Here is an 18,769-nt window from a genome sequence, read left to right as displayed (position 1 = left end):
ACAAGTCTAAAGCAAACTGTGCAATGTTACCTAAGGGCCATCAAAAGCATGAACACTGTGCTGGGGAATCGTTGACTTGATAGACACATGTTTGTGCAAGGTCGCACGGCATCCGGTTGAGAAAGGAATCCCCCCTACCAACCCCGATCATGTTGCAATGAGTGTTGAAGCGTTTTCCAAGAACCAATGAATGGACAACATTAGCATTTCCTGATAGCACGTTCGCATGCCCTTCTGGAAACCCACACGTACTTCACAGCCTTGACGCGCGGGGTCTTACGGATGGTGTGGCTGGTACTTTGATCTTGACAAATGATCTGGCAAGACCACTTGACCTGCATCCGCCCTAACCCGGATGATCTCCCACTGGGATCATGACTAGTCGATATCCAAGTCATGCTGAGCTTTGACGGAGGATTGGTTGAGAAAAGGGTGTATTGGTACAAGGCCATGTGGGCGGACTTCGTGTGCAGGAAAACAACATGACCCCTCCTATTCTGGCATCCGAGACAGCGTTGACTCTAGGCAAGCATATATTCGACTCACGAACATTCCGTGCGTGCCGCCTTTCGCATTGCCTTCTGAGCACACCCTCACCAGGTTAGAGTGCCAAAATGTCGCTCATTCCAGGGTCCTGGCCAAGGACAGGTAGGCAAACGATTGGTTTGCCGGTGCTCTCCGCGCATGTGGCTGCGCCTCGAGGATGGCATCTTGGGAAGTGCACACGCAAACCAAGATGGAAGGATGACGCTCCAAATGGCAGAAGCTGGAAACTGGATGCTGCGGTTGCTAGCCTTGCATATGGGATATATAAAGGAGTGCCGAGTGACCCTGACCGACGTAGCGAGGAAATCTCTCCTCCGTTTCGTTCCTAGATAAGACTCGAAGTCATTGGAGTGATTCCAGTTTGGTTGACGGTGATTCCCCCGCCAATTCCGGGGATCTGGAGCCAACTGAACTTTTCTTTTACGCAGTCAGCGCAGTATACGATAGCCAACTTCTGTGCACCTATCAACTGTCATCTTCTAGCAGCACCTCGAAACCAATCAATTCCTGACAGCATTGAGTCAGACACCCCCATCGACCCTCCAAGCCTCGACCATCGACCATTCGACCCTCGGCCAGCCAGCCAAGGCCGCTTTCCGGTGCCAAGGCCGAATTGACACCAAGTTCGCAAGGTCGCCTGTAAAGGCCACCAGGCCGAGTTTCCTTCCATTGGCAGTGGCGCCAGTCTTTCCCTTTCCGTTTCCAAACTCGAACCAGCCAGGCGGCGTGTGCGTCTGTCGGTCTCCCTCCATTGCCGGCCATTGCGCACTCACAACTCCCTGCTACTACTTCGTCCTTTTGACCAACATTACCACTCTGTTCGTCACCTCAACCTCGCCGGCTCGACCGCGCTGTGCCTTCTGCCTGAGAAAGTTCCATTGGCGCACTACATCGACTGCGGCATCACTTGCCCAGAAATCCCCGAGCCGCATCCCTTCACCTCTCTCCAAACCGCCCCTCCTTCGAACCACATTCCCACCTTTCAACTTGTCGGTGTGCTTCAAACAACATCGTCCATCTGTCTCACCGTCTCGAACCTCGAGCGCACGTTCCGTCTCTCTGCGGCCGCCCTGCCATTCACTTGCGCCGCCGAATAGTTTAGAGTCGATCCATCCAAGAGGCGGTGTTAAGCGATTCGAGCCAAACACCTCTGTCATACACCCTCTTCACAAACCGAACCTGATTACAATTACCTTCACTCAATTCAGTACTATACATAACGCCACACTTTACAACTCCATAAGATTCTCAATTACCTTTGCGGTTATAGGCCGGAATACGCCCGGACGAGGTTGACATTCTGCTTACAGCGCATACTGCAGTCAGCCTTATCCTCTATACGACTGAGATTCACGTCATACACCATCGATCCCTGATACCAAACGGTCTTGGTCATATCCGTTTGGACTATTTTCCACACCTTCGGGACGGGTCTTTCCTTCGATACCCGGCGACTCAGCTATCTCGACAAGCGCCATCCCTCCCTGATAACAGCTTTGCGATGGCTAAGGCTGTGTGATATCCGGATTTGGCAAGAGAGTCTACGATCACGACACCAGCTTATATCACCAACAACATTAAAGAACCCCAAGCGCAGCTCGCACCTTTTCTCTAGACCATGACTCACTCTTCTGGCGGGATGCCGTACATTAAGACCGAGCCCGATGACTTCGGGAACAATCCCAATCACTTCATGTCTGCCTCAAACTATGGCACATCACAGCACTTCGGCAATCAATTTAACAACAACCAAGACAACGGGAACATCAATCCTTCCGACCTGTCCAACTTCGGTGGAATGCAATACAACTTTGGCGGCAACATGTCCTCGAGCTTTAACATGGGCAACTCTGGTTATGATGACAGTGAATTGCTGGACAGTCTCGACTTTTCCAATAACGGCCAAGGCATGCTGGATGATTTCACTACCCTCAACCAACAGAGCGGCAGCAATAACAGAAGTTCAGCCGCTATTCCTATGAGCCAACAAAACCAGATGTCCAACATCTACTCAAGTACACCAGACGGACCACCCATCCAGAGCCCTTTCTTGGGCACCTTTGACTACAATCAGTTCCGGCCTATGGGTTCATTGCCGCAACACATGTCACCTCTACAGAGTGGACAATTCGGCAAACGCCCAAGCCTACACTCAGCGAACCGAAAATCATCATCCGACCAGAGATCTCCTCTGACCCCACGAACATCGGCTATGGCAGCACTTCACATAGGCACTCCAGAATCGGGCAACATAGCCAACGGACGACCAATCAGAGCACCCAATTTACAGAATCGACACGCTAAGACCCTGTCCGGTCAGTATGATAGTACTCCGGGAAGTCTTCAGTCCTACCTTGACTCTCCCTTGTCCTCGCCTGGTGCAGGTATGCACCATGCTGGCATCTCGGAAACCATTGGCTCTGGTCAACATGCGTCTCTGCCTGCCAAGGTTGAGAATGGAGTAACGAGTGCAGAGACCATTGAAGCCAAGAAGCGCCGGCGGCGAGCATCTCACAACGCCGTCGAACGGAGGCGTCGAGACAACATCAACGAGCGTATACAAGATCTGTCACACCTGGTCCCACAGCATCGCCTGGACGATGACAAGGTCAAAAAGCAACTCCAGAGCAATGGTCCACTGTCGCCATCAGTCGGTGCCACCAGCATGAGTCCGCCGAATGCTAACAACACGGCCACCTCTTTACTAGCGGGAGCAGCTGGTCGTCGTGCTGCGAGCACAGCGGGAAACATCACCATTGGTCTGCCGATTGAAGAAAAGGAGAAAGGCCCGAACAAGGGCGACATCCTCAATGGTTCAGTGAGCTGGACGCGAGATCTTATGTGGGCGCTCCATTTGAAATATCAACAAGAAGATGAATTGGCTCAATACATCACCTCACTGGGAGGGCAATGGCCGTTCCAGGTCACGGAGGATGAAAAGCGCATGCGGTCCGAAGTCTTGGATGCGATGGAGAAGAACGACTCGAGTACCTTTGCATACTCGAGGGGAGATGGAAGTGGGCTACGTGTCCCACGACACACCAATATGACTGGAGATAAGATCCAGGCCAATTCCAGTTTGAGCCCGCAGAGCAATTTTGAGCTCAGTCCAGGCTTTCACAGTGGGGGTAGTGGCACTGGCAGTGGCAGCAATCCCGGGCAAACACAATACTGGCACAGCGCCGGACATGGAGGCATCAGCTTTAAGGAAGAAGATGAATTCATGGATATGAATTGATGAGGGAAGTGAGCCATTCCCACAAACACGAGATGAGCTGGGGTAGAGGCGAGACACGAATATAACGCAGGCACAGTTAATCGTTGCATTGCAACTCGGCGGTGGAGGCTGAGAAGTATATGAGGGTGGGACACTTTTTGAGTCGATGTCGTTCTTTTTGTTGTGTTTCATCGGCGCTGGAGGTGAATTTCTGTTGATGGATACTCTGGTTCGGTTTTTGATACCCCTTCGTTTCGACCATCTCCTCTATTCCCTTCTTCTTCCATGGTGATTGCAGTGTGCACCACAGACACAGGGGCTTGTATTGTAGGTAGAGAGTACCGCAAGTAATGGCATCGAGGTGGAATACATTTCTTCCACCATCTAAAGACATGGTCTCATAATCTCTCTGTAGTCTTTACCAAGTAGGGTGGAGGTGCCTCTCGGGTGCCTCTGGTTGTCCAGGGTTGAAAGCAAGAGTGGGCGATCGGGCGAGCAGCCGAACGCCCCTGATTCTCCAACTTTCTCCAGCCAGCGGCCCTTACGCCCTACGCCCTGAGTGGCCCTGTCAACAGCCTGCACCAGCCGCTGTCTACAAGCTACCACGAGCTTGGGCGGAGGTTGTGCCGATATCGTCCCGTCCGCACCCTGCACTGCATCTCTTCTTCGTAATTTCTTCTCTTTATTCCTTTCCAGCAGCAGTCAGTCAAATTCCCCATTGTTCGCATTCTTGCAAGGAGTCACAGGAGTCTAGCTACAGCCTAAGTAGCTTCCCTTGCAGGTGTGCGGTTAGAGACTGTCCACTCTTTGATCGCTCGGTCGCTCGTTCTCGAACTTGGGAACTTCCCTCTACATCGGATAAAGCACACGACACAACCGGTCCAAGATGGCGGAGAAACCGCTCCCTTTCGTCTACCAGTTCGCCGCTGGCGCTGTGGCCGGCGTGTCTGAAGTATGTCCTCCTCGTCCCCTGTCGCAGCCAGGCGCAGATATCAGCAGCTATCGTATCGTGCTTGTCCTAAGCTAATCGCTATCTTGTCGCAGATTCTGATGATGTGAGCCGCCGCTTGACTTTACTTGCCTAACCCCCTGCGGACGAGACGAGCCGACGCGACATGAGCAGACTCACTGTGCGCGCGTGGAGTAAAGGAAGGAGTTGATGGCTGATAATGTTTTGCGTGCAGGTATCCGCTCGATGTGATCAAGACGAGAGTGTCAGTACACCCCTCCATTTTCTTCCTTCTCGTTCACCGTCAGAAGCTCTGCAACCCAGACCATCCAGACGACCTGGTATGGTCGACATAGCTGACAATGCCTCTTTAGACAACTCCAAGGCAAACCCATCCCCGGCCAAGACTACTATACCGGCATGCTCGACTGTTTCAAGAAGATTGTGCGCAATGAGGGACCTTCGCGCCTGTACCGTGGCATTGCCGCACCGATAATGATGGAAGCACCCAAGCGCGCTACAAAGTTCGCCGCCAACGACTCCTGGGGCGTGTTCTACCGGCGCCTATTCAACGTCGAGAAACCGACGCAGCCACTCGCCATTCTCACCGGTGCGACTGCTGGTGCGACCGAAGCGTTCGTCGTCGTCCCCTTCGAGCTGGTCAAGATCCGTCTCCAAGACCGCGCGAGTGCGGGCAAGTACAACGGCATAGTAGACTGCGTGGTCAAGACGGTCAAGAGCGAGGGCCCCCTGGCGCTGTACAACGGATTGGAAAGCACCCTGTGGCGCCACATACTCTGGAACGCGGGCTACTTTGGGTGCATCTTCCAGGTCAAGGCGCTGATGCCCAAGGTCGATCCGAAAAAGGAGAGGGGCAAGGCGATGATGACGGACTTTTTGAGTGGGTCGATCGGAGGCACCGTCGGCACGATACTCAACACCCCCATGGACGTGGTCAAGTCGAGGATCCAGAATAGTCCAAAGATTGCGGGCTCGGTGCCCAAGTACAACTGGGCATGGCCTGGCTTGGGCACAATCATGAAAGAGGAAGGATTCGCCGCCTTGTACAAGGGCTTCTTGCCCAAGGTGTTGCGGCTGGGTCCTGGTGGTGGTGTGTTGCTCGTCGTGTATACCGGTGTCATTGATTGGTTCAGGAAGATGGGCGCGCAACCGATCTGAGTTGAGAGGGGCGATGGGCTCTCCACGGCAAGATGGTGACAGAAGTTGAGGGTTGTGATCTGCAGGCGACAGAGCCACGGAACGGGACGTGATATTGCGGTTCAGCTTCGAAGAAGGTCGGATCCAGTATCCAATTCTGCATGGAATGGTCAGGGCCCGACACGATCGATGCTGAGTATGACCATTTCGACCGGTCGACTTGTACTCTACCTCGAAGAGTACTGATCGGGCACCAGACAAGAGAAAGAGCTAGATTGGTCGGGGAATCTGTGCATATGGGTCGTACCCTGCCGCAAAAGATAAAGTGCTGGGCAATTTAAGAAATAGAGTGCACTTTCAAGCGAAGGGAATAGAGAACTAGGCCTTAATGAACACGTCGCGAGCATCATGGACACGTGTACTCTGTAATGGTACAACAATTCGATTTTACACTTTGTGCAGCTACTCGTAGTCCCTATCATTGATTATTGTCCAAATCCATGCTCCAAACCAACCCCAGTCGGAGACCAACATACGCCTCCCTCGACCGAGGTAGGCTACAGAGCCAACTCTACCAACGCATGTGCAACAGCGTCCGACACAAAACCAACTCCCGGCTGGAGAATGTCGACCGAAACAATAGTGACAGATAAGACATCATGAAAGGAAATCAAATGGTAGACATGGTTGGTCTCAGGTTAAGTGTCAAGGGGCTGAGTTGATCACTTCGCTCTTCGAACGAACCACCTCGACCTTTGCCCTAACTCGAGCTCGATAGAAACCTTCGAAGGTGGAAGTTTCGGTTTCTTCGGTTTCTCAAAGACCTTGTCGTCAGACGCCAGCTCTGGTAAGGTTGAGACTCCTTGGGTAAAAGAAAGCTCCACTGACTTCTCCCCAGCTTTATCTTTGTCGTTCGGGCCCTCCTGACCAGCATCAAGTTCGAAATCGGTAACCACTTCATCATTGATCTTGATGACAGGCCTGTTGGTAGATCGAAGGATGTTGCTTGGCGATTGCTCTTGCTTTGGTCGGATTTCCAGATGACTCTCCGCCGTCACTGAGGGTTCATTCGGCTGCCCCGCGTGCTCTTCAGATAGCTTGGGCTTCACCACAGGGGCCTGTACATCTCTTGTCTTTTGAGCCGTCCACAGGCGCTCCTCCAAGGCAGCAGTCCACCCGGCTCGTCGAGCTATCTCTTCGATGATGAGATCACACTCTCCCAGAAGTTCAATGTCGACCTTGACCCCTTCGCGCTGACATCGGTCTTTGCTAATCCATATTTGAGGCACCGTAGAAGGGACGGCAAGGAGCATATCATTTACAGGGGCAACCTTTAGAGAAGTGCCGATAATAACAAGCAGATCCACTTTCGCCTTGTCGACCTCTAGGCGAGGAGCATAAGAATACGAGATGTGTTCGCCGAAGAAAGTCATATCGGGTTTGAGCAGTCCCTTCGGGAAAGGCTTGCGGCTCTCTTCGAGGTCAGAGTCCGAATCTTCGAGTTCGTCTCGCTTCCTTTTTCTCTTTCCGCCTCGCCCTCGCTGTTTTCCAACCTTCTTATCTGTTTCGCGTGAGCACTTGCAAAACGGGGTATTGCCTTCTCGAACAACAGGCATGTATTTTCTGGCAGATATCCTCTTGCCACAGCTCATGCATGTCGCAGTGGACAGTGTACCATGACATTGTATTAGCTTAGCACTCGAGACACCGGCCGCAGTCTCTAGGCTGTCGATGTTCTGCGTATAATTGGTGAGTAACTTGCCCTTGGCCTGTAGCAACGCAAGGAACGCATGAGTAGCGCTGTATCTCGGAACCAAAGGAACATCAGGTGATATGCCCTCGTTTCCCGCCCCATCCGCCGGCACCAGACCTTGCATCCTAGGAAAGACCTTTGCAGCCTGCTTGAAGAATTCGCCAGGATCTGTTTTGAAATTGTCGATGTGGAAGAGCTCTTGGGGATCGTCGTATTTCGAGTCCACCAGAAGATTGTAAACACCATTGGTGGAGCGGAAGTCCGGGACACCTAGAGAAGTCGAGATCCCTGCTCCAGTCAGGACGATGATATTCTTCGACCTTTTGAAGAGTTGGACAGCGTGGTCGAATGTATAGAACTGATTCAGACGGGGTCGGACTTGTGGAGCCTTCTTCACAGGGGAAGATAGTCGTCGAGGCGGTAGCGACGAAGCCCGTTCCGCGCTCAGTTCGAGGAGGCGCAGCAACTTGTTAGGAGAAGTCCTGGAGGCTGAATCATTCGAGTCGGCATCGGAATCACGGTGGCGAGCAGGCGAATGTGGTGCCGAGTACGCCATCGTGGTAAGTTGGAAAGACTGCCTTGGAACAGGCCGGATTGAAAGGGTTGTGCAGAAAGAGTAGCTGTAAGTCCGAAACTGCAAATTCAAAACGATAGAGGCGGATAGAATGTACTCTTCGCATAGTGGTCTATCATATCAGGAGCATAAGGCTGAAGGTCTCAAAACTCATAATTCGATTTCCTTTCATGAGGGGCTCGGTGGTATGAGAGCGAGGACACTATTTGAAGCCGATTCATATCCAACTTCAGGTACGCGGGCATCTCCAGACGATATGGCAATGCAGCTGGTAATGGGCGAGAGACATGGAGGAAATAGGATTCGTAATCTGTAAGATGCGGGATTTGACCATGAGCTGAACGAAAACGACTTTTCGTGTTTTTGCCCGCCGAGTCGCTCCTGGAGGCTGAGCATTTTCAGGAGCTCGTAGATGACATCATATCAACGTGATGTCACGTGATATCACGTGACTGCGCATACTTCATCTTTGACGCGTCGCGAGTTCCCAAGCGCGTCGACGTCGAATCATGGGTTGGCCTTCCATTCGGCACCAAAACATTTGTGGTTTGCATCGACTTCCACTCAGTCACCACACTTCGTTCTGAATCAACCGTCCTGGACCATGCGACACCGACGAAAGAGCTCTCTGAAATTATGCCGTTAGCCCCTCTTGCCATCTCCTCGCAATCACGAAAGAAGCTCAAGAGTTTCGCTTTCGACGAGAAATTGATTGCAGCACAGGAGGACAAGGAAAACCACACTGTGGCAGAGACAGACACAAGAGATGGGAGTGACGCGGGGGAGACCCCTGGTATCAAAGATTTCCCCGATCGCAATGTCCCTCACACACCTGCGGTTCGAATTCCATTTGAAGACCTCATTGCAAATACCGAAGACGCCTTCAACTGCGCTCCACCTCTAGCGACACCAAAGGATCATGTGTTGTGGGATCCTCATAGCTCTGACGTCTCTGGAGCTGCGACCGCGACGCAACGAAACAGAAAACGCGCTCAGAGCTCCTCACCCGCTTCTTCACAACAGTTTTCGGCGCAAAAGGATGCCCTGAATCTCGAGACGTTGAATAGATCACTGCGAACTCCCAACAATGATCCTACCCAAGATCTCTGGAACCGATACACGACGGCAAATGCTCTGAAAGGCACCCAAGGCGAGCCGACTTTGCCCAACTACGCCCTGCTCCTTCCGTCTTCACCTCAAACACCTAGCACCACCGGCAAAGACAGTGGGTTGCGCCGGACGCATAGTTGTGGAGTTGAGTGGCCCACATCAAAAGCGAAGCGGCGCAGAATTGAGACAAATGCTCAGCATGGCCGCACAAAAGAGCTTTTTGCGGCTTCTCGTAAAGATATCCTCCGTCGTGATCTTTCCAACAACACTCGGGTGGGCCTGCTCCTCGAGAAGATACAGGAAAGTCTGACCAAGAAGGCCATAGCGGCAGACGAGAGTCCATCAAGCTCCTCGCCACTCCCAGACAGACGCTCGCAGGCAGTCATATCGCCAACGCGACCCCAGAGCAGAAGTCGCTTGGAGCACGCTACGCAAACGCCGGATGGCCTTCATCCTGCACCAGTTGCGGCTCCAAAAGCGGCAACCTACCAAAATAAGTCTTTCTCCTCGGAGTTTGATGACGATGGTCTTGATATGGAAGCTTTCGAGAGTTTGGAACAGGCACTTCTTGAGCAAGCGGCGGAAACAGGCGGGGGCGCCGGCGCCGCGAAGAACAATCGGGACGTAGCCGCCACCGGTATTCCTTCTCGATCCAACGGTCTCGCGGTCTCACAGCAACCGATCCTTGATTCGGAGGCGCATACAGAATTTAATCACTCTTCGGATCATGGGGAAGCACTACCAGCGGCTTCCGAGGCGCCAGCAGATTTTGCTGATGAATTTGACGATGATGACGAGGAACTTATGACTGCGATGATCGATCTTGCTGCTCAGTACGACTCGCAGCGCAAGTCGCCCAACAAGAGGCAGACTCCGACTGGGAAGCCAACTTCAGAAGAAAAGGCTCAGTTCAATAAACTGAAGACACTTGATGAATTTGACGATGCTTTTGAGGATGACTATGAACTATGGGAGGTTATTGCAGACGCGACCTCGGTCAAGGCAGGAGAAATGGACACAACGGATTCTGTGCGTTCTCGACCGAATCTCATCTAATGAATGATATGCTGATAGGGTATATAGAACTCAGTCGATAACAGAGCCATCAAACGTTACCTGATCATTGATGTGCTGGAAAGTTTATATGAGTACAAGCCTGGCCGCAAACGACCTGAAAAAGTATGATATCCTCCTCTCGTGAGCGCCCCAACGTCTGATCAGTGGTAGATGCTCTCCGTCAAGGATGAAAAGACCGGCATGCTGTACATCGTCTACCTGCGAGAATCTTGGTACGATACTCGATGCACCAAAGGTTCCTATGTCCACGTCATCGGGAAGTTCGATCGTACTGGGCAGTGTATTATCGACGACGCCGATAACATGATAATCCTTCATCCGGATCATCTCATCTCGTCGACAGTCGTTGGGGATTCTTTTACCTGTATGCGACGCGCTGTGCTTCAAGACAGAGTGAAGGCCACTGGTGCAGCTACTCAACCACAAGTCTACGGCCACATCCTGCATGAAGTTTTTGGACAAGCGTTACGTATTAACAAATGGGACATTGAGACCTTCAGAGGTATCATCGCCAATGTCCTGCCATCCTATCTCGAATCACTCTATGAGATAGGAGTCCGGGTACCAGATGCTACGGAATATCTACTGGGGAAAGTTCCTGAATTAACCGCGTGGGCAAGCGTCTTCGTGGGTGACACTTTGTCGCCAGATGCTGTGGCTCGGGACCGGCATGGTGTGCTTGTTCCCACCACGATCAACAAACTGTTGGAGCTCGAAGAGCATATCTGGTCGCCAAAGTATGGCCTAAAAGGGAACATCGATGCAACCGTACAAGCTCAGATGAAGCTCCCAAATGATCCATCGCCTAAGACTCTGCTGGTGCCATTCGAGCTGAAGACGGGCAAGAGAGACAATGTCGAACAGCATCGGGTCCAAACAGCTTTGTACACGCTTCTCTTATCCGACCGATACGACATCAATGTCACATGTGGCGTATTATACTACATGGAAACTTCGAAGACATTCCGCGTTGAAGGCGTCAGACATGAGATCCGACACATGGTCATTGAGCGAAACGAGCTGGCTTGTTACGTGCACGACAAGCTTGCATTACCTCCAATGATCAAAAGAGAGCATATCTGCAAGAACTGCTATTCCAAGCCGGCATGTTTCATCTATCACAAGCTGTCCGAGGGCGGTGATGCCGCCACCAGTGGACTAGGGGAGAAATTCAACGAGGTCGTTGACCATCTGTCTCCAACCCACCAGGTATTCTTCAGCAAATGGGACCATCTTTTGACCCAAGAAGAACGTGACACGATGAGATTCCGCCGAGAGTTATGGACGATGTTGAGCGTAGATCGCGAAGCTCTTGGTCGATGCTTCTCAGAAGTCATCATACAGCCAGGATCCGCCTTTGAGAATCCCGAAAGCTCCAAGATCAACAGATTCGAATATACCTTCATCAAGCAAAAGCCACCTTCTGGCTTTTCTTTTATGGATTCTCAGATCACGATAGGAGAACCGATTGTAATCTCCGACGAGAAAGGTCATTTCAACTTCGCTGCAGGCTTCGTTACGAACGTACGGCCAACCCAAGTGGTGGTAGCTGTGGATCGAAGGCTGCAACATGCACACCGCACGATGCAGGGATTTGACCCAGTTGAGAACCAAATCTTCTCAGGCGTCATAGCTCCCGGGCCCAATGTGACGTCTGAGACTGACTGTCCGATCCTTTATCGCATTGACAAGGACGAATTCGCCAACGGAATGGCGACAGCTCGCAACAACATCCTTCGCATGATGGAAAAGGATCTCTGGCGGGCAAGGGAACTTCGACAACTGATCATTGAGAACAAGCCTCCCGAGTTCAAGGTCACGTCCACGATGTCCACATTGACCGGCCCAGCTTCTCAGACCAATCTTAACGTTGATCAGCGGAGAGCTATCGAGAAGGTGATGAGTGCGAAAGACTACGCCCTTGTTCTGGGCATGCCGGGCACGGGCAAGACGACGACGATAGCTCATATTATCCGTGCTCTGGTATCACAAGGCAAGTCGGTTCTGTTGGCATCCTACACACATACTGCTGTCGACAACATTCTCCTGAAGATCAAGGATGACAAGATACCTATCTTACGCATTGGCGCTGTCAATAAGGTGCATCCTGACATTCAGTCCTTTGCGCATATTTCAGGAATTCCCAAACGCACAACGGAGGAGCTACACGACTCCTGGCACAGCACGAAAGTGGTGGCAACAACCTGCCTTGGAGTCAATCATGGCATCTTCAATGCTCGCACATTTGACTACTGCATTGTAGACGAGGCTTCTCAGATCACTCTGCCGGTATGCCTTGGCCCTATCCGAATGGCACGCACTTTCATCCTTGTCGGCGATCATTATCAATTGCCGCCACTGGTACAGAACAAGCAAGCTTTGGAAGGTGGACTCGATGTCAGTCTTTTCAAACTACTCTCTGATGCCCAGCCAGATTCAGTTGTAAACCTAGAACACCAATATCGAATGGCGGAAGATATTATGCTGTTGTCAAAAGAGCTGGTCTACATTGGACGGATCAAGTGTGGCAACGACGCTGTCGCAACTCGAACGCTGCAAATTCCCAACGTCGAAGCCGGACTGGCTATGCACCACTACACTGCGTCGACGTTACCAAAATCAAGTCAATCAGTCTGTGTCGGTGATACTGGCTGCTGGCTTCGGCGTGCACTTTTGCCCAGCTCCCGCTGTCTGTTTCTGAACACTGATACGATCGTCTCAGGAGTATCCGGACGGGAAGCTGTCTCGGGGGCACGAATAACTAATAGCTGCGAGTCGAAACTGACGGCTCAGCTTGTCACTACCCTTATACACTCGGGAATTGCTCCTCGCTCTGTTGGCGTCATCACCTTCTATCGCTCGCAACTCGCCCTGATAAGGTCAGACATCAAAGCGGCAGCAGGATCTATCGCTGCAGATAAAGTGGAAGCGCACACGGCGGACAAGTACCAAGGTCGAGACAAGGAGATCGTGATTCTCAGTTGTGTCAGAAGTAACGAGAACAGTCATGTGGGAGATCTGCTCAAAGACTGGCGAAGAGTCAATGTGGCCGTGACCCGTGCCAGGAGCAAGCTACTGGTCCTCGGTAGTAAACGTACCTTGAAGGGCAGTGGAGTGCCCATCCTTGAGGGCCTGACGAAAATCATGGATGACAAAGGTTGGGTACTTGACTTACCTGCCGGTGCTGTGGAGTCGCACTCGTTTGAGAGCATGAACATTGCTACTCAGAAGAGTACAGCAGGTTATTGTGATGCCGAGAGATCCCACGACAAATCATCCGCGCCTGCAAAGAGAAAGCAATGGATGATGAAAAGTGCTGGGAACCACAGTCCGAATAAGCGAAGCACTTTCAGAAAAGCCGACAAAATTGTGCGTGGGAGCGCGATCGTCGGCGACGTACAGAGGCTGGTGGATAAGAACCCTGTGCTTAGAGACGTGGTACATGATCTCCAGGGCAATGAACAAGTGGGAAAGGAGAATATGGATGTGAATATGATGGATGAAACGGACATGATCATGGATATGGATGCTGATTTCGACTCGACGGATCTTGGGATATACTGAGCTCAAACAAGCAGATGGGCTTTTCTGGACTAGCATGCGCGACGGACTACTATGCATCGACACATATGATATCGGTTTTGCACTCACTGTGGGACTATGTCAGTTAAAGCGGCGTCTGGTCTTGCTGATTCTCGACTAGTAAAGCCTCGTCCACCTCTCGTGCTCTTCTTTTCTTCTTTGCTTCCAACTTCAAGCACGAAGGACCATCCGCAAGGGACCCGTTCTTCCTCGGCTCTTAGTATTTGAAATCCCCTCCACAGATCTTGTCACACAGAAGGCGTGAGATTGAGACGTTTGTCATCTCCCTTACGAACTCTAACCCACCACTAACCTGAGGCTGTCGAGCATGGCACGTTGTCCGCACATCTCCGACGTGTGTCTGATAACGAGAAATGAACTAAGATGCTAGTCGGCGCCTCCGCCATTGTCTCCCAGGCTTCTGAACCGACCGTCTCTCGACGGTGAACGCCTCGTCAGCCCGCGTCGTGCTGTGCCCACGGAGGCTTATTGAGGGGACCCCACCAACGGCACCCGCTAGGACTGGTCTCGGAACGGTAGGTGTGTTCATGGTGCGGTTATTAGCGAGACAGTGCGTACTCCATGAAGAAAGTGACTTGCTACAGGTGAGCGAGCATTATTTATCTGCCGTTGTCTGCCGTCTATTGCTATACCACGTTGCATGCCCATTGCATATTGACATGGAAATCGACACCCACTGATCCAGCAAGCAATTTGACATCCACGCTGAACAGCTGGTATTCCTGTTCGAGGGCTTTTAGGGGCGATTATGGCCATGGATGGACGACCTGAGTTTCAGTTCCAAGATCGACCTGTCGATCAAGGTCGGGAAACGCGGGTTCTGATCATTGGGGCCGGGGTCTCTGGGATATGCACGTACATTCGTCTACTGCAGTACGTCCCCAACATCAAAATCACTATTCTGGAGAAGAACCCTTCTCTGGGCGGCACTTGGTGGGAGAACCGGTATCCAGGGGTTGCTTGCGACGTAAGTCTTCCGAAATACCTATAAGCAGGGTCGGCAGGACCCTTTGAAGATTGCCTGTGTCCGGCTACAGCATTCCAGTGCTTAACGGCGCCAATAGATTCCCAGCCACGTTTATCAATATACATTTGAGCCGAATACTCAATGGTCCAAGTACTTCTCACCTGGCGCTGAGATCCAGGAGTACATCAAGGGAGTAGCCAAGAAATACAAAGCCGACCAGAAGGTCCGATACAACACCAAAGTCATTGGTGCGACATGGGACAGCGACGCTGGCATATGGGCTGTGGATGTGGAAACAACGAGCTCTGAGGGTGACCATGCGCACGAAAGGCTCGAAGCTGAAGTGGTCATCAGCGCAACAGGGTTGCTGAACAAATGGAAATGGCCCAATATTCCTGGCCTAGCCGACTTCGAAGGCAAGCTACTTCATTCTGCGAATTGGGACTGCTCATGGTAGCCACATACTGCCTTATTCCCTATCTTGCTCGACTGATCATGCTAATCGGCACAGGGACTGGACGAATCAAAAAGTCGCGCTGATCGGGTGCGGCTCATCGGCCATTCAGATGCTTCCCAGACTCCAAGCAAAAGCCGCTGTGGTACACAACTTTGTACGCGGCGGAACCTGGATCAGCCAGCCGTTCGGCGGGTCGTTTACAACCGATACCATTGCAAAGAGCGGTGAGCCAGGTAACTACTCATACACAGCAGAGGAACTACACAAATTCGCCCACGACACGCAATACTACAAGGACTTCCGCAAAGCTATGGAGCGCTTTATCAACATGGACTACCCCTGTCTTTTCCCCGGCTCACCTGAAGAAATCGCCGGCACCCAGGCTATAACGTCGAACATGAAGACCAAACTCGCCAGTAAGCCCGAAGTGTATGAAGCCCTCAAGCCAAAATTCGTACCTGGCTGTAGAAGATTGACTCCCGGACCTGGATACCTGGAGGCGCTGACGCAGGAGAATGTCAACTTTATCAATACCCCAATTGAGAAGGTGACGAAGAACGTAAGTTTCTCTTTCATGGATTGATGCGACGATGGGGTCTGGATCACTGACATAATCTGTTACACACATCAGTCCGTCCTCACGTCTGACGGCCAAGAATACCAGGTCGACGCCATCGCCTGCGCGACGGGCTTCGACACGTCCTTCATGCCTGCATTTCCGATCGTCGGCCGCGACAGCGCACGCATCAGCGACATCTGGTCCCACCACGCGTCGGCGTACATGTCGCATTCCGTCCCGGACTTTCCAAACTACTTCTTCGTCGGCGGACCGAACTCGGCGACCGGCGGCGGGAGTCTCTTGATCATCTTCGAAAGCATCATCGGCTACGTGGTCAAGGCCGTGCAGAAACTCTCCCGCGAACGCCTGCGCAGCATCCAAGTCAAAGCGTCCGCGTTGGCGAGCTGGAATGCTTATCTGGAAGCATACTTCCCGCGCACGGTGCACGTCGACGACTGCTCCAGCTGGTATAAAGTCAACGGCAAGATCACGGGCTTGTGGCCGGGGAGTAGTCTGCACGCACGCGCGACGCTGGAGAATCCGCGGTGGGAGGATTTTGAGTATGAGCAGGTGCCGGGGCATGATCTGCTTGAGTGGCTGGGAAACGGATGGACGGTGGCGGATAAGGAGAGAGGGGATTTGAGCTTCTATCTCGACAAGGTCGATTATCCGCCTGTGCCAAGTGAGGAGGTTCTGGCGAGGCAGCCTTGATTTTGATATACGCAGCAGCTGTCGGAAGAGCAAAGGTTGGTGGCTGTTTCCGGATTTTGCGAATGACATGACAATGAGTAGAGTACCGAAGTGGTAGGGCTTAAGGATGAGGAGAAGGCAGCATCCATTCATAAGTCGAAGAGATGCCACTTGGGAGGATTGACTTAGAATACGAACTAGACGATGAGTGTATACTTATTTATACTAGTGAAGAAAGACTCGGCACAATTCAGGTTCTTAGCCGAATGCTAGGACGTACCCTAAAAGAGATGCCACTGCTTCTGCTCCCACATTCTCAAAGGAACATACACTACAGCCGTGGCAGCAAAGCCCAAGATCCAGCTGATATCCGTGCCGTAAGGACTACTTCCAATGCCGCCAGCAATCGGGCCGACCCACCACGCCTGACTCATCGTGAGCAGGGACAGAACTGTACCCACGACCCAAGCAACTGAAGCGGCGACCCCGTACGGCAACTTGGTGCGGTTGTTCCAAGCAGTAAGATCATATTTGTATCCGCGTCTCCAAATGAAATGCTCTACGAGGACGATCGTCGAGAATGGCACGATCCAGTAGGCGCAGATCAGCAAGAAGTTCTCCATGGCTACTTCGAGGTGGTCGCGACCAGCCATTGCTGCGGCCAAGAAGATGACGGACCCGATGAGCGACCAGACCAGGCGAGGAACGACCAGGAGTTTCTGCGAGACCATTTGGACGCTCAGACCGAGAGAGTAGATGTTGGTAGTGATAACCGCCACGCAAGACAGACCGAGAAGGACTTCAATGAGTTTGCCAAATCCTCGAGCGCCTTTGCCATACACGCCGAAAGATGCGCCAATGAGGCCTCCGATTCCGCGTGCGTCGTAGGCGTCAGTGAAGTAGGTGTTTGTACTGAGGCTGAGAGTGCCCACAGCGGCGCCGAGAAGTTCGATAAACAGCTGGCTCGTCAGGAAACCACCATATGCCCACCAGAACGATTTGCGATCCTTCGTCGTCTCACGCATGTAGACGCCATAATCTGCCGCAACAGGCAGCCAAGCGATTTCGAAGCCGATGATGGCGGTGCTGAAAGATAAGACATTCGAGGCCTCAAGTGAGCCAGAGCCCATTGGCACGTTCACATAATTCTTGGCGCCAAATCCGGCCACGATGATGAAGCAGATCAACATAACGATCCAGGAGTATCGGTCGTAGATATGGAGGACTTTGTATCCGAGGAGACCCATGGCAATGGCGAGGACGCCGACGATGAGAACGGCCACAGCGAGTGGCAGGTCGCCATCACCAACGTCATACAACACTGAGGCTCCGCTGATGGCGTTGACCATGGCCCAACCAATCTGATTGATGCAGTTGAGAATCGCGAGGATTTTTGCTGGCCACCAGCCGAAGCTGTATCGGGGGATAATCATGGTTCTCAACCCTAGTTTGGGGCCAAAGCGTGCGACTAGCGCTGGGAATATAGCGCCGAATAGGTTGAAGAAGAGGAGGCAGCAAAAGGAGTCCCACCATCCGAGGCCGAACAGGGTAGGTCCGAGAAAGCCCAGTGCCAGTGTCGCAGTATTGCAGTTGGCGCTGAAGAAAACGGTGAAGAGATCTCGAGGGTTTTGGTTCGTTCGAATTTCCTCTGGGATACGCTCGATACCCAGCTCTTCTGCACCGATGCTGCGGATCCATTTTCGGCTCTTGTACCAGAAGGACTTCTCGCTCAGGTCACCGGCCGCGCTGTCACCAGCAGCATCGACGGTGAGTTTGATTTCTTTCGATTCGTACTCGGAAGTCATTGTGAAAGACTGGTAAGGTAACGGAACTCCCTAGACTTCTGAAAGCGAAATCCTAGACGACGAGTGCAGTTCGCAAGCACAACCATCAACTGTATATATACGAGTTAAGCCTCTTCCGTTATCATAAGCCTCGTTAACAAGCAGCACTCGGCAGCGGATGCCAAGCAGAGGAGTACTCCGCGCGAGGTCGCCGGGATCTGGACCCCCAGAGATAAGGGAGTCTCCGACGAATTAGCGATGGGGAAGGTGACTGGGGAGGTGAGAAATCGACCATTCTCAGGAGATAACAGAATTAATCTGGGTT

General features: G+C 52.2%; 6 protein-coding genes across 7 annotated transcripts; 4 read left to right on the top strand and 2 right to left on the bottom strand.

The window, feature by feature from the left end:
* Positions 1-1,182: 1,182 nt before the first annotated feature.
* Positions 1,183-4,156, top strand: PV05_08012 (uncharacterized protein). Its single transcript, XM_013457501.1, has one exon. The coding sequence runs from the start codon at positions 2,165-2,167 to the stop codon at positions 3,782-3,784; it is 1,620 nt and encodes a 539-aa protein (XP_013312955.1). The 5' UTR covers positions 1,183-2,164; the 3' UTR covers positions 3,785-4,156.
* Positions 4,157-4,412: 256 nt separating this feature from the next.
* Positions 4,413-6,327, top strand: PV05_08011. 2 transcript variants are annotated; one of them, XM_013457500.1, is made up of 4 exons: positions 4,413-4,715; positions 4,808-4,818; positions 4,948-4,977; positions 5,087-6,327. In XM_013457500.1, exons 1-4 carry the CDS (start codon positions 4,650-4,652, stop codon positions 5,889-5,891), a joined length of 912 nt encoding a protein of 303 aa, XP_013312954.1. In that variant the 5' UTR covers positions 4,413-4,649; the 3' UTR covers positions 5,892-6,327. The 2 variants fall into 2 exon arrangements, with proteins under 2 accessions (XP_013312954.1, XP_013312953.1); XM_013457499.1 differs by having other exon boundaries at positions 4,808-4,977.
* PV05_08010 (uncharacterized protein) lies at positions 6,284-8,549 on the bottom strand. Its single transcript, XM_013457498.1, has one exon. It carries the CDS (start codon positions 8,177-8,179, stop codon positions 6,593-6,595), a length of 1,587 nt encoding a protein of 528 aa, XP_013312952.1. The 5' UTR covers positions 8,180-8,549; the 3' UTR covers positions 6,284-6,592.
* A 172-nt stretch (positions 8,550-8,721) lies between these two features.
* On the top strand, positions 8,722-14,024 carry PV05_08009 (uncharacterized protein). Its single transcript, XM_013457497.1, has 3 exons — positions 8,722-10,336; positions 10,391-10,486; positions 10,535-14,024. The coding sequence occupies exons 1-3, from the start codon at positions 8,834-8,836 to the stop codon at positions 13,946-13,948; spliced, it is 5,013 nt and encodes a 1,670-aa protein (XP_013312951.1). The 5' UTR covers positions 8,722-8,833; the 3' UTR covers positions 13,949-14,024.
* A 711-nt stretch (positions 14,025-14,735) lies between these two features.
* Positions 14,736-16,889, top strand: PV05_08008 (uncharacterized protein; the record flags this gene model as incomplete). The annotated part of the gene is made up of 4 exons (XM_013457496.1): positions 14,736-14,954; positions 15,052-15,407; positions 15,466-15,970; positions 16,043-16,889. The coding sequence occupies 4 exons, from the start codon at positions 14,736-14,738 to the stop codon at positions 16,679-16,681; spliced, it is 1,719 nt and encodes a 572-aa protein (XP_013312950.1). The 3' UTR covers positions 16,682-16,889.
* Positions 16,890-16,936: 47 nt separating this feature from the next.
* Positions 16,937-18,516, bottom strand: PV05_08007 (uncharacterized protein). Its single transcript, XM_013457495.1, has one exon. The coding sequence runs from the start codon at positions 18,463-18,465 to the stop codon at positions 16,942-16,944; it is 1,524 nt and encodes a 507-aa protein (XP_013312949.1). The 5' UTR covers positions 18,466-18,516; the 3' UTR covers positions 16,937-16,941.
* Positions 18,517-18,769: the final 253 nt, after the last annotated feature.

This window comes from Exophiala xenobiotica (assembly GCF_000835505.1).
Source record: "Exophiala xenobiotica strain CBS 118157 unplaced genomic scaffold supercont1.5, whole genome shotgun sequence".
Lineage (NCBI taxonomy): Eukaryota > Fungi > Ascomycota > Eurotiomycetes > Chaetothyriales > Herpotrichiellaceae > Exophiala > Exophiala xenobiotica.
Note: the sequence above shows the minus strand (reverse complement) of the source record. Positions and strands in the feature narration are given on the sequence as shown.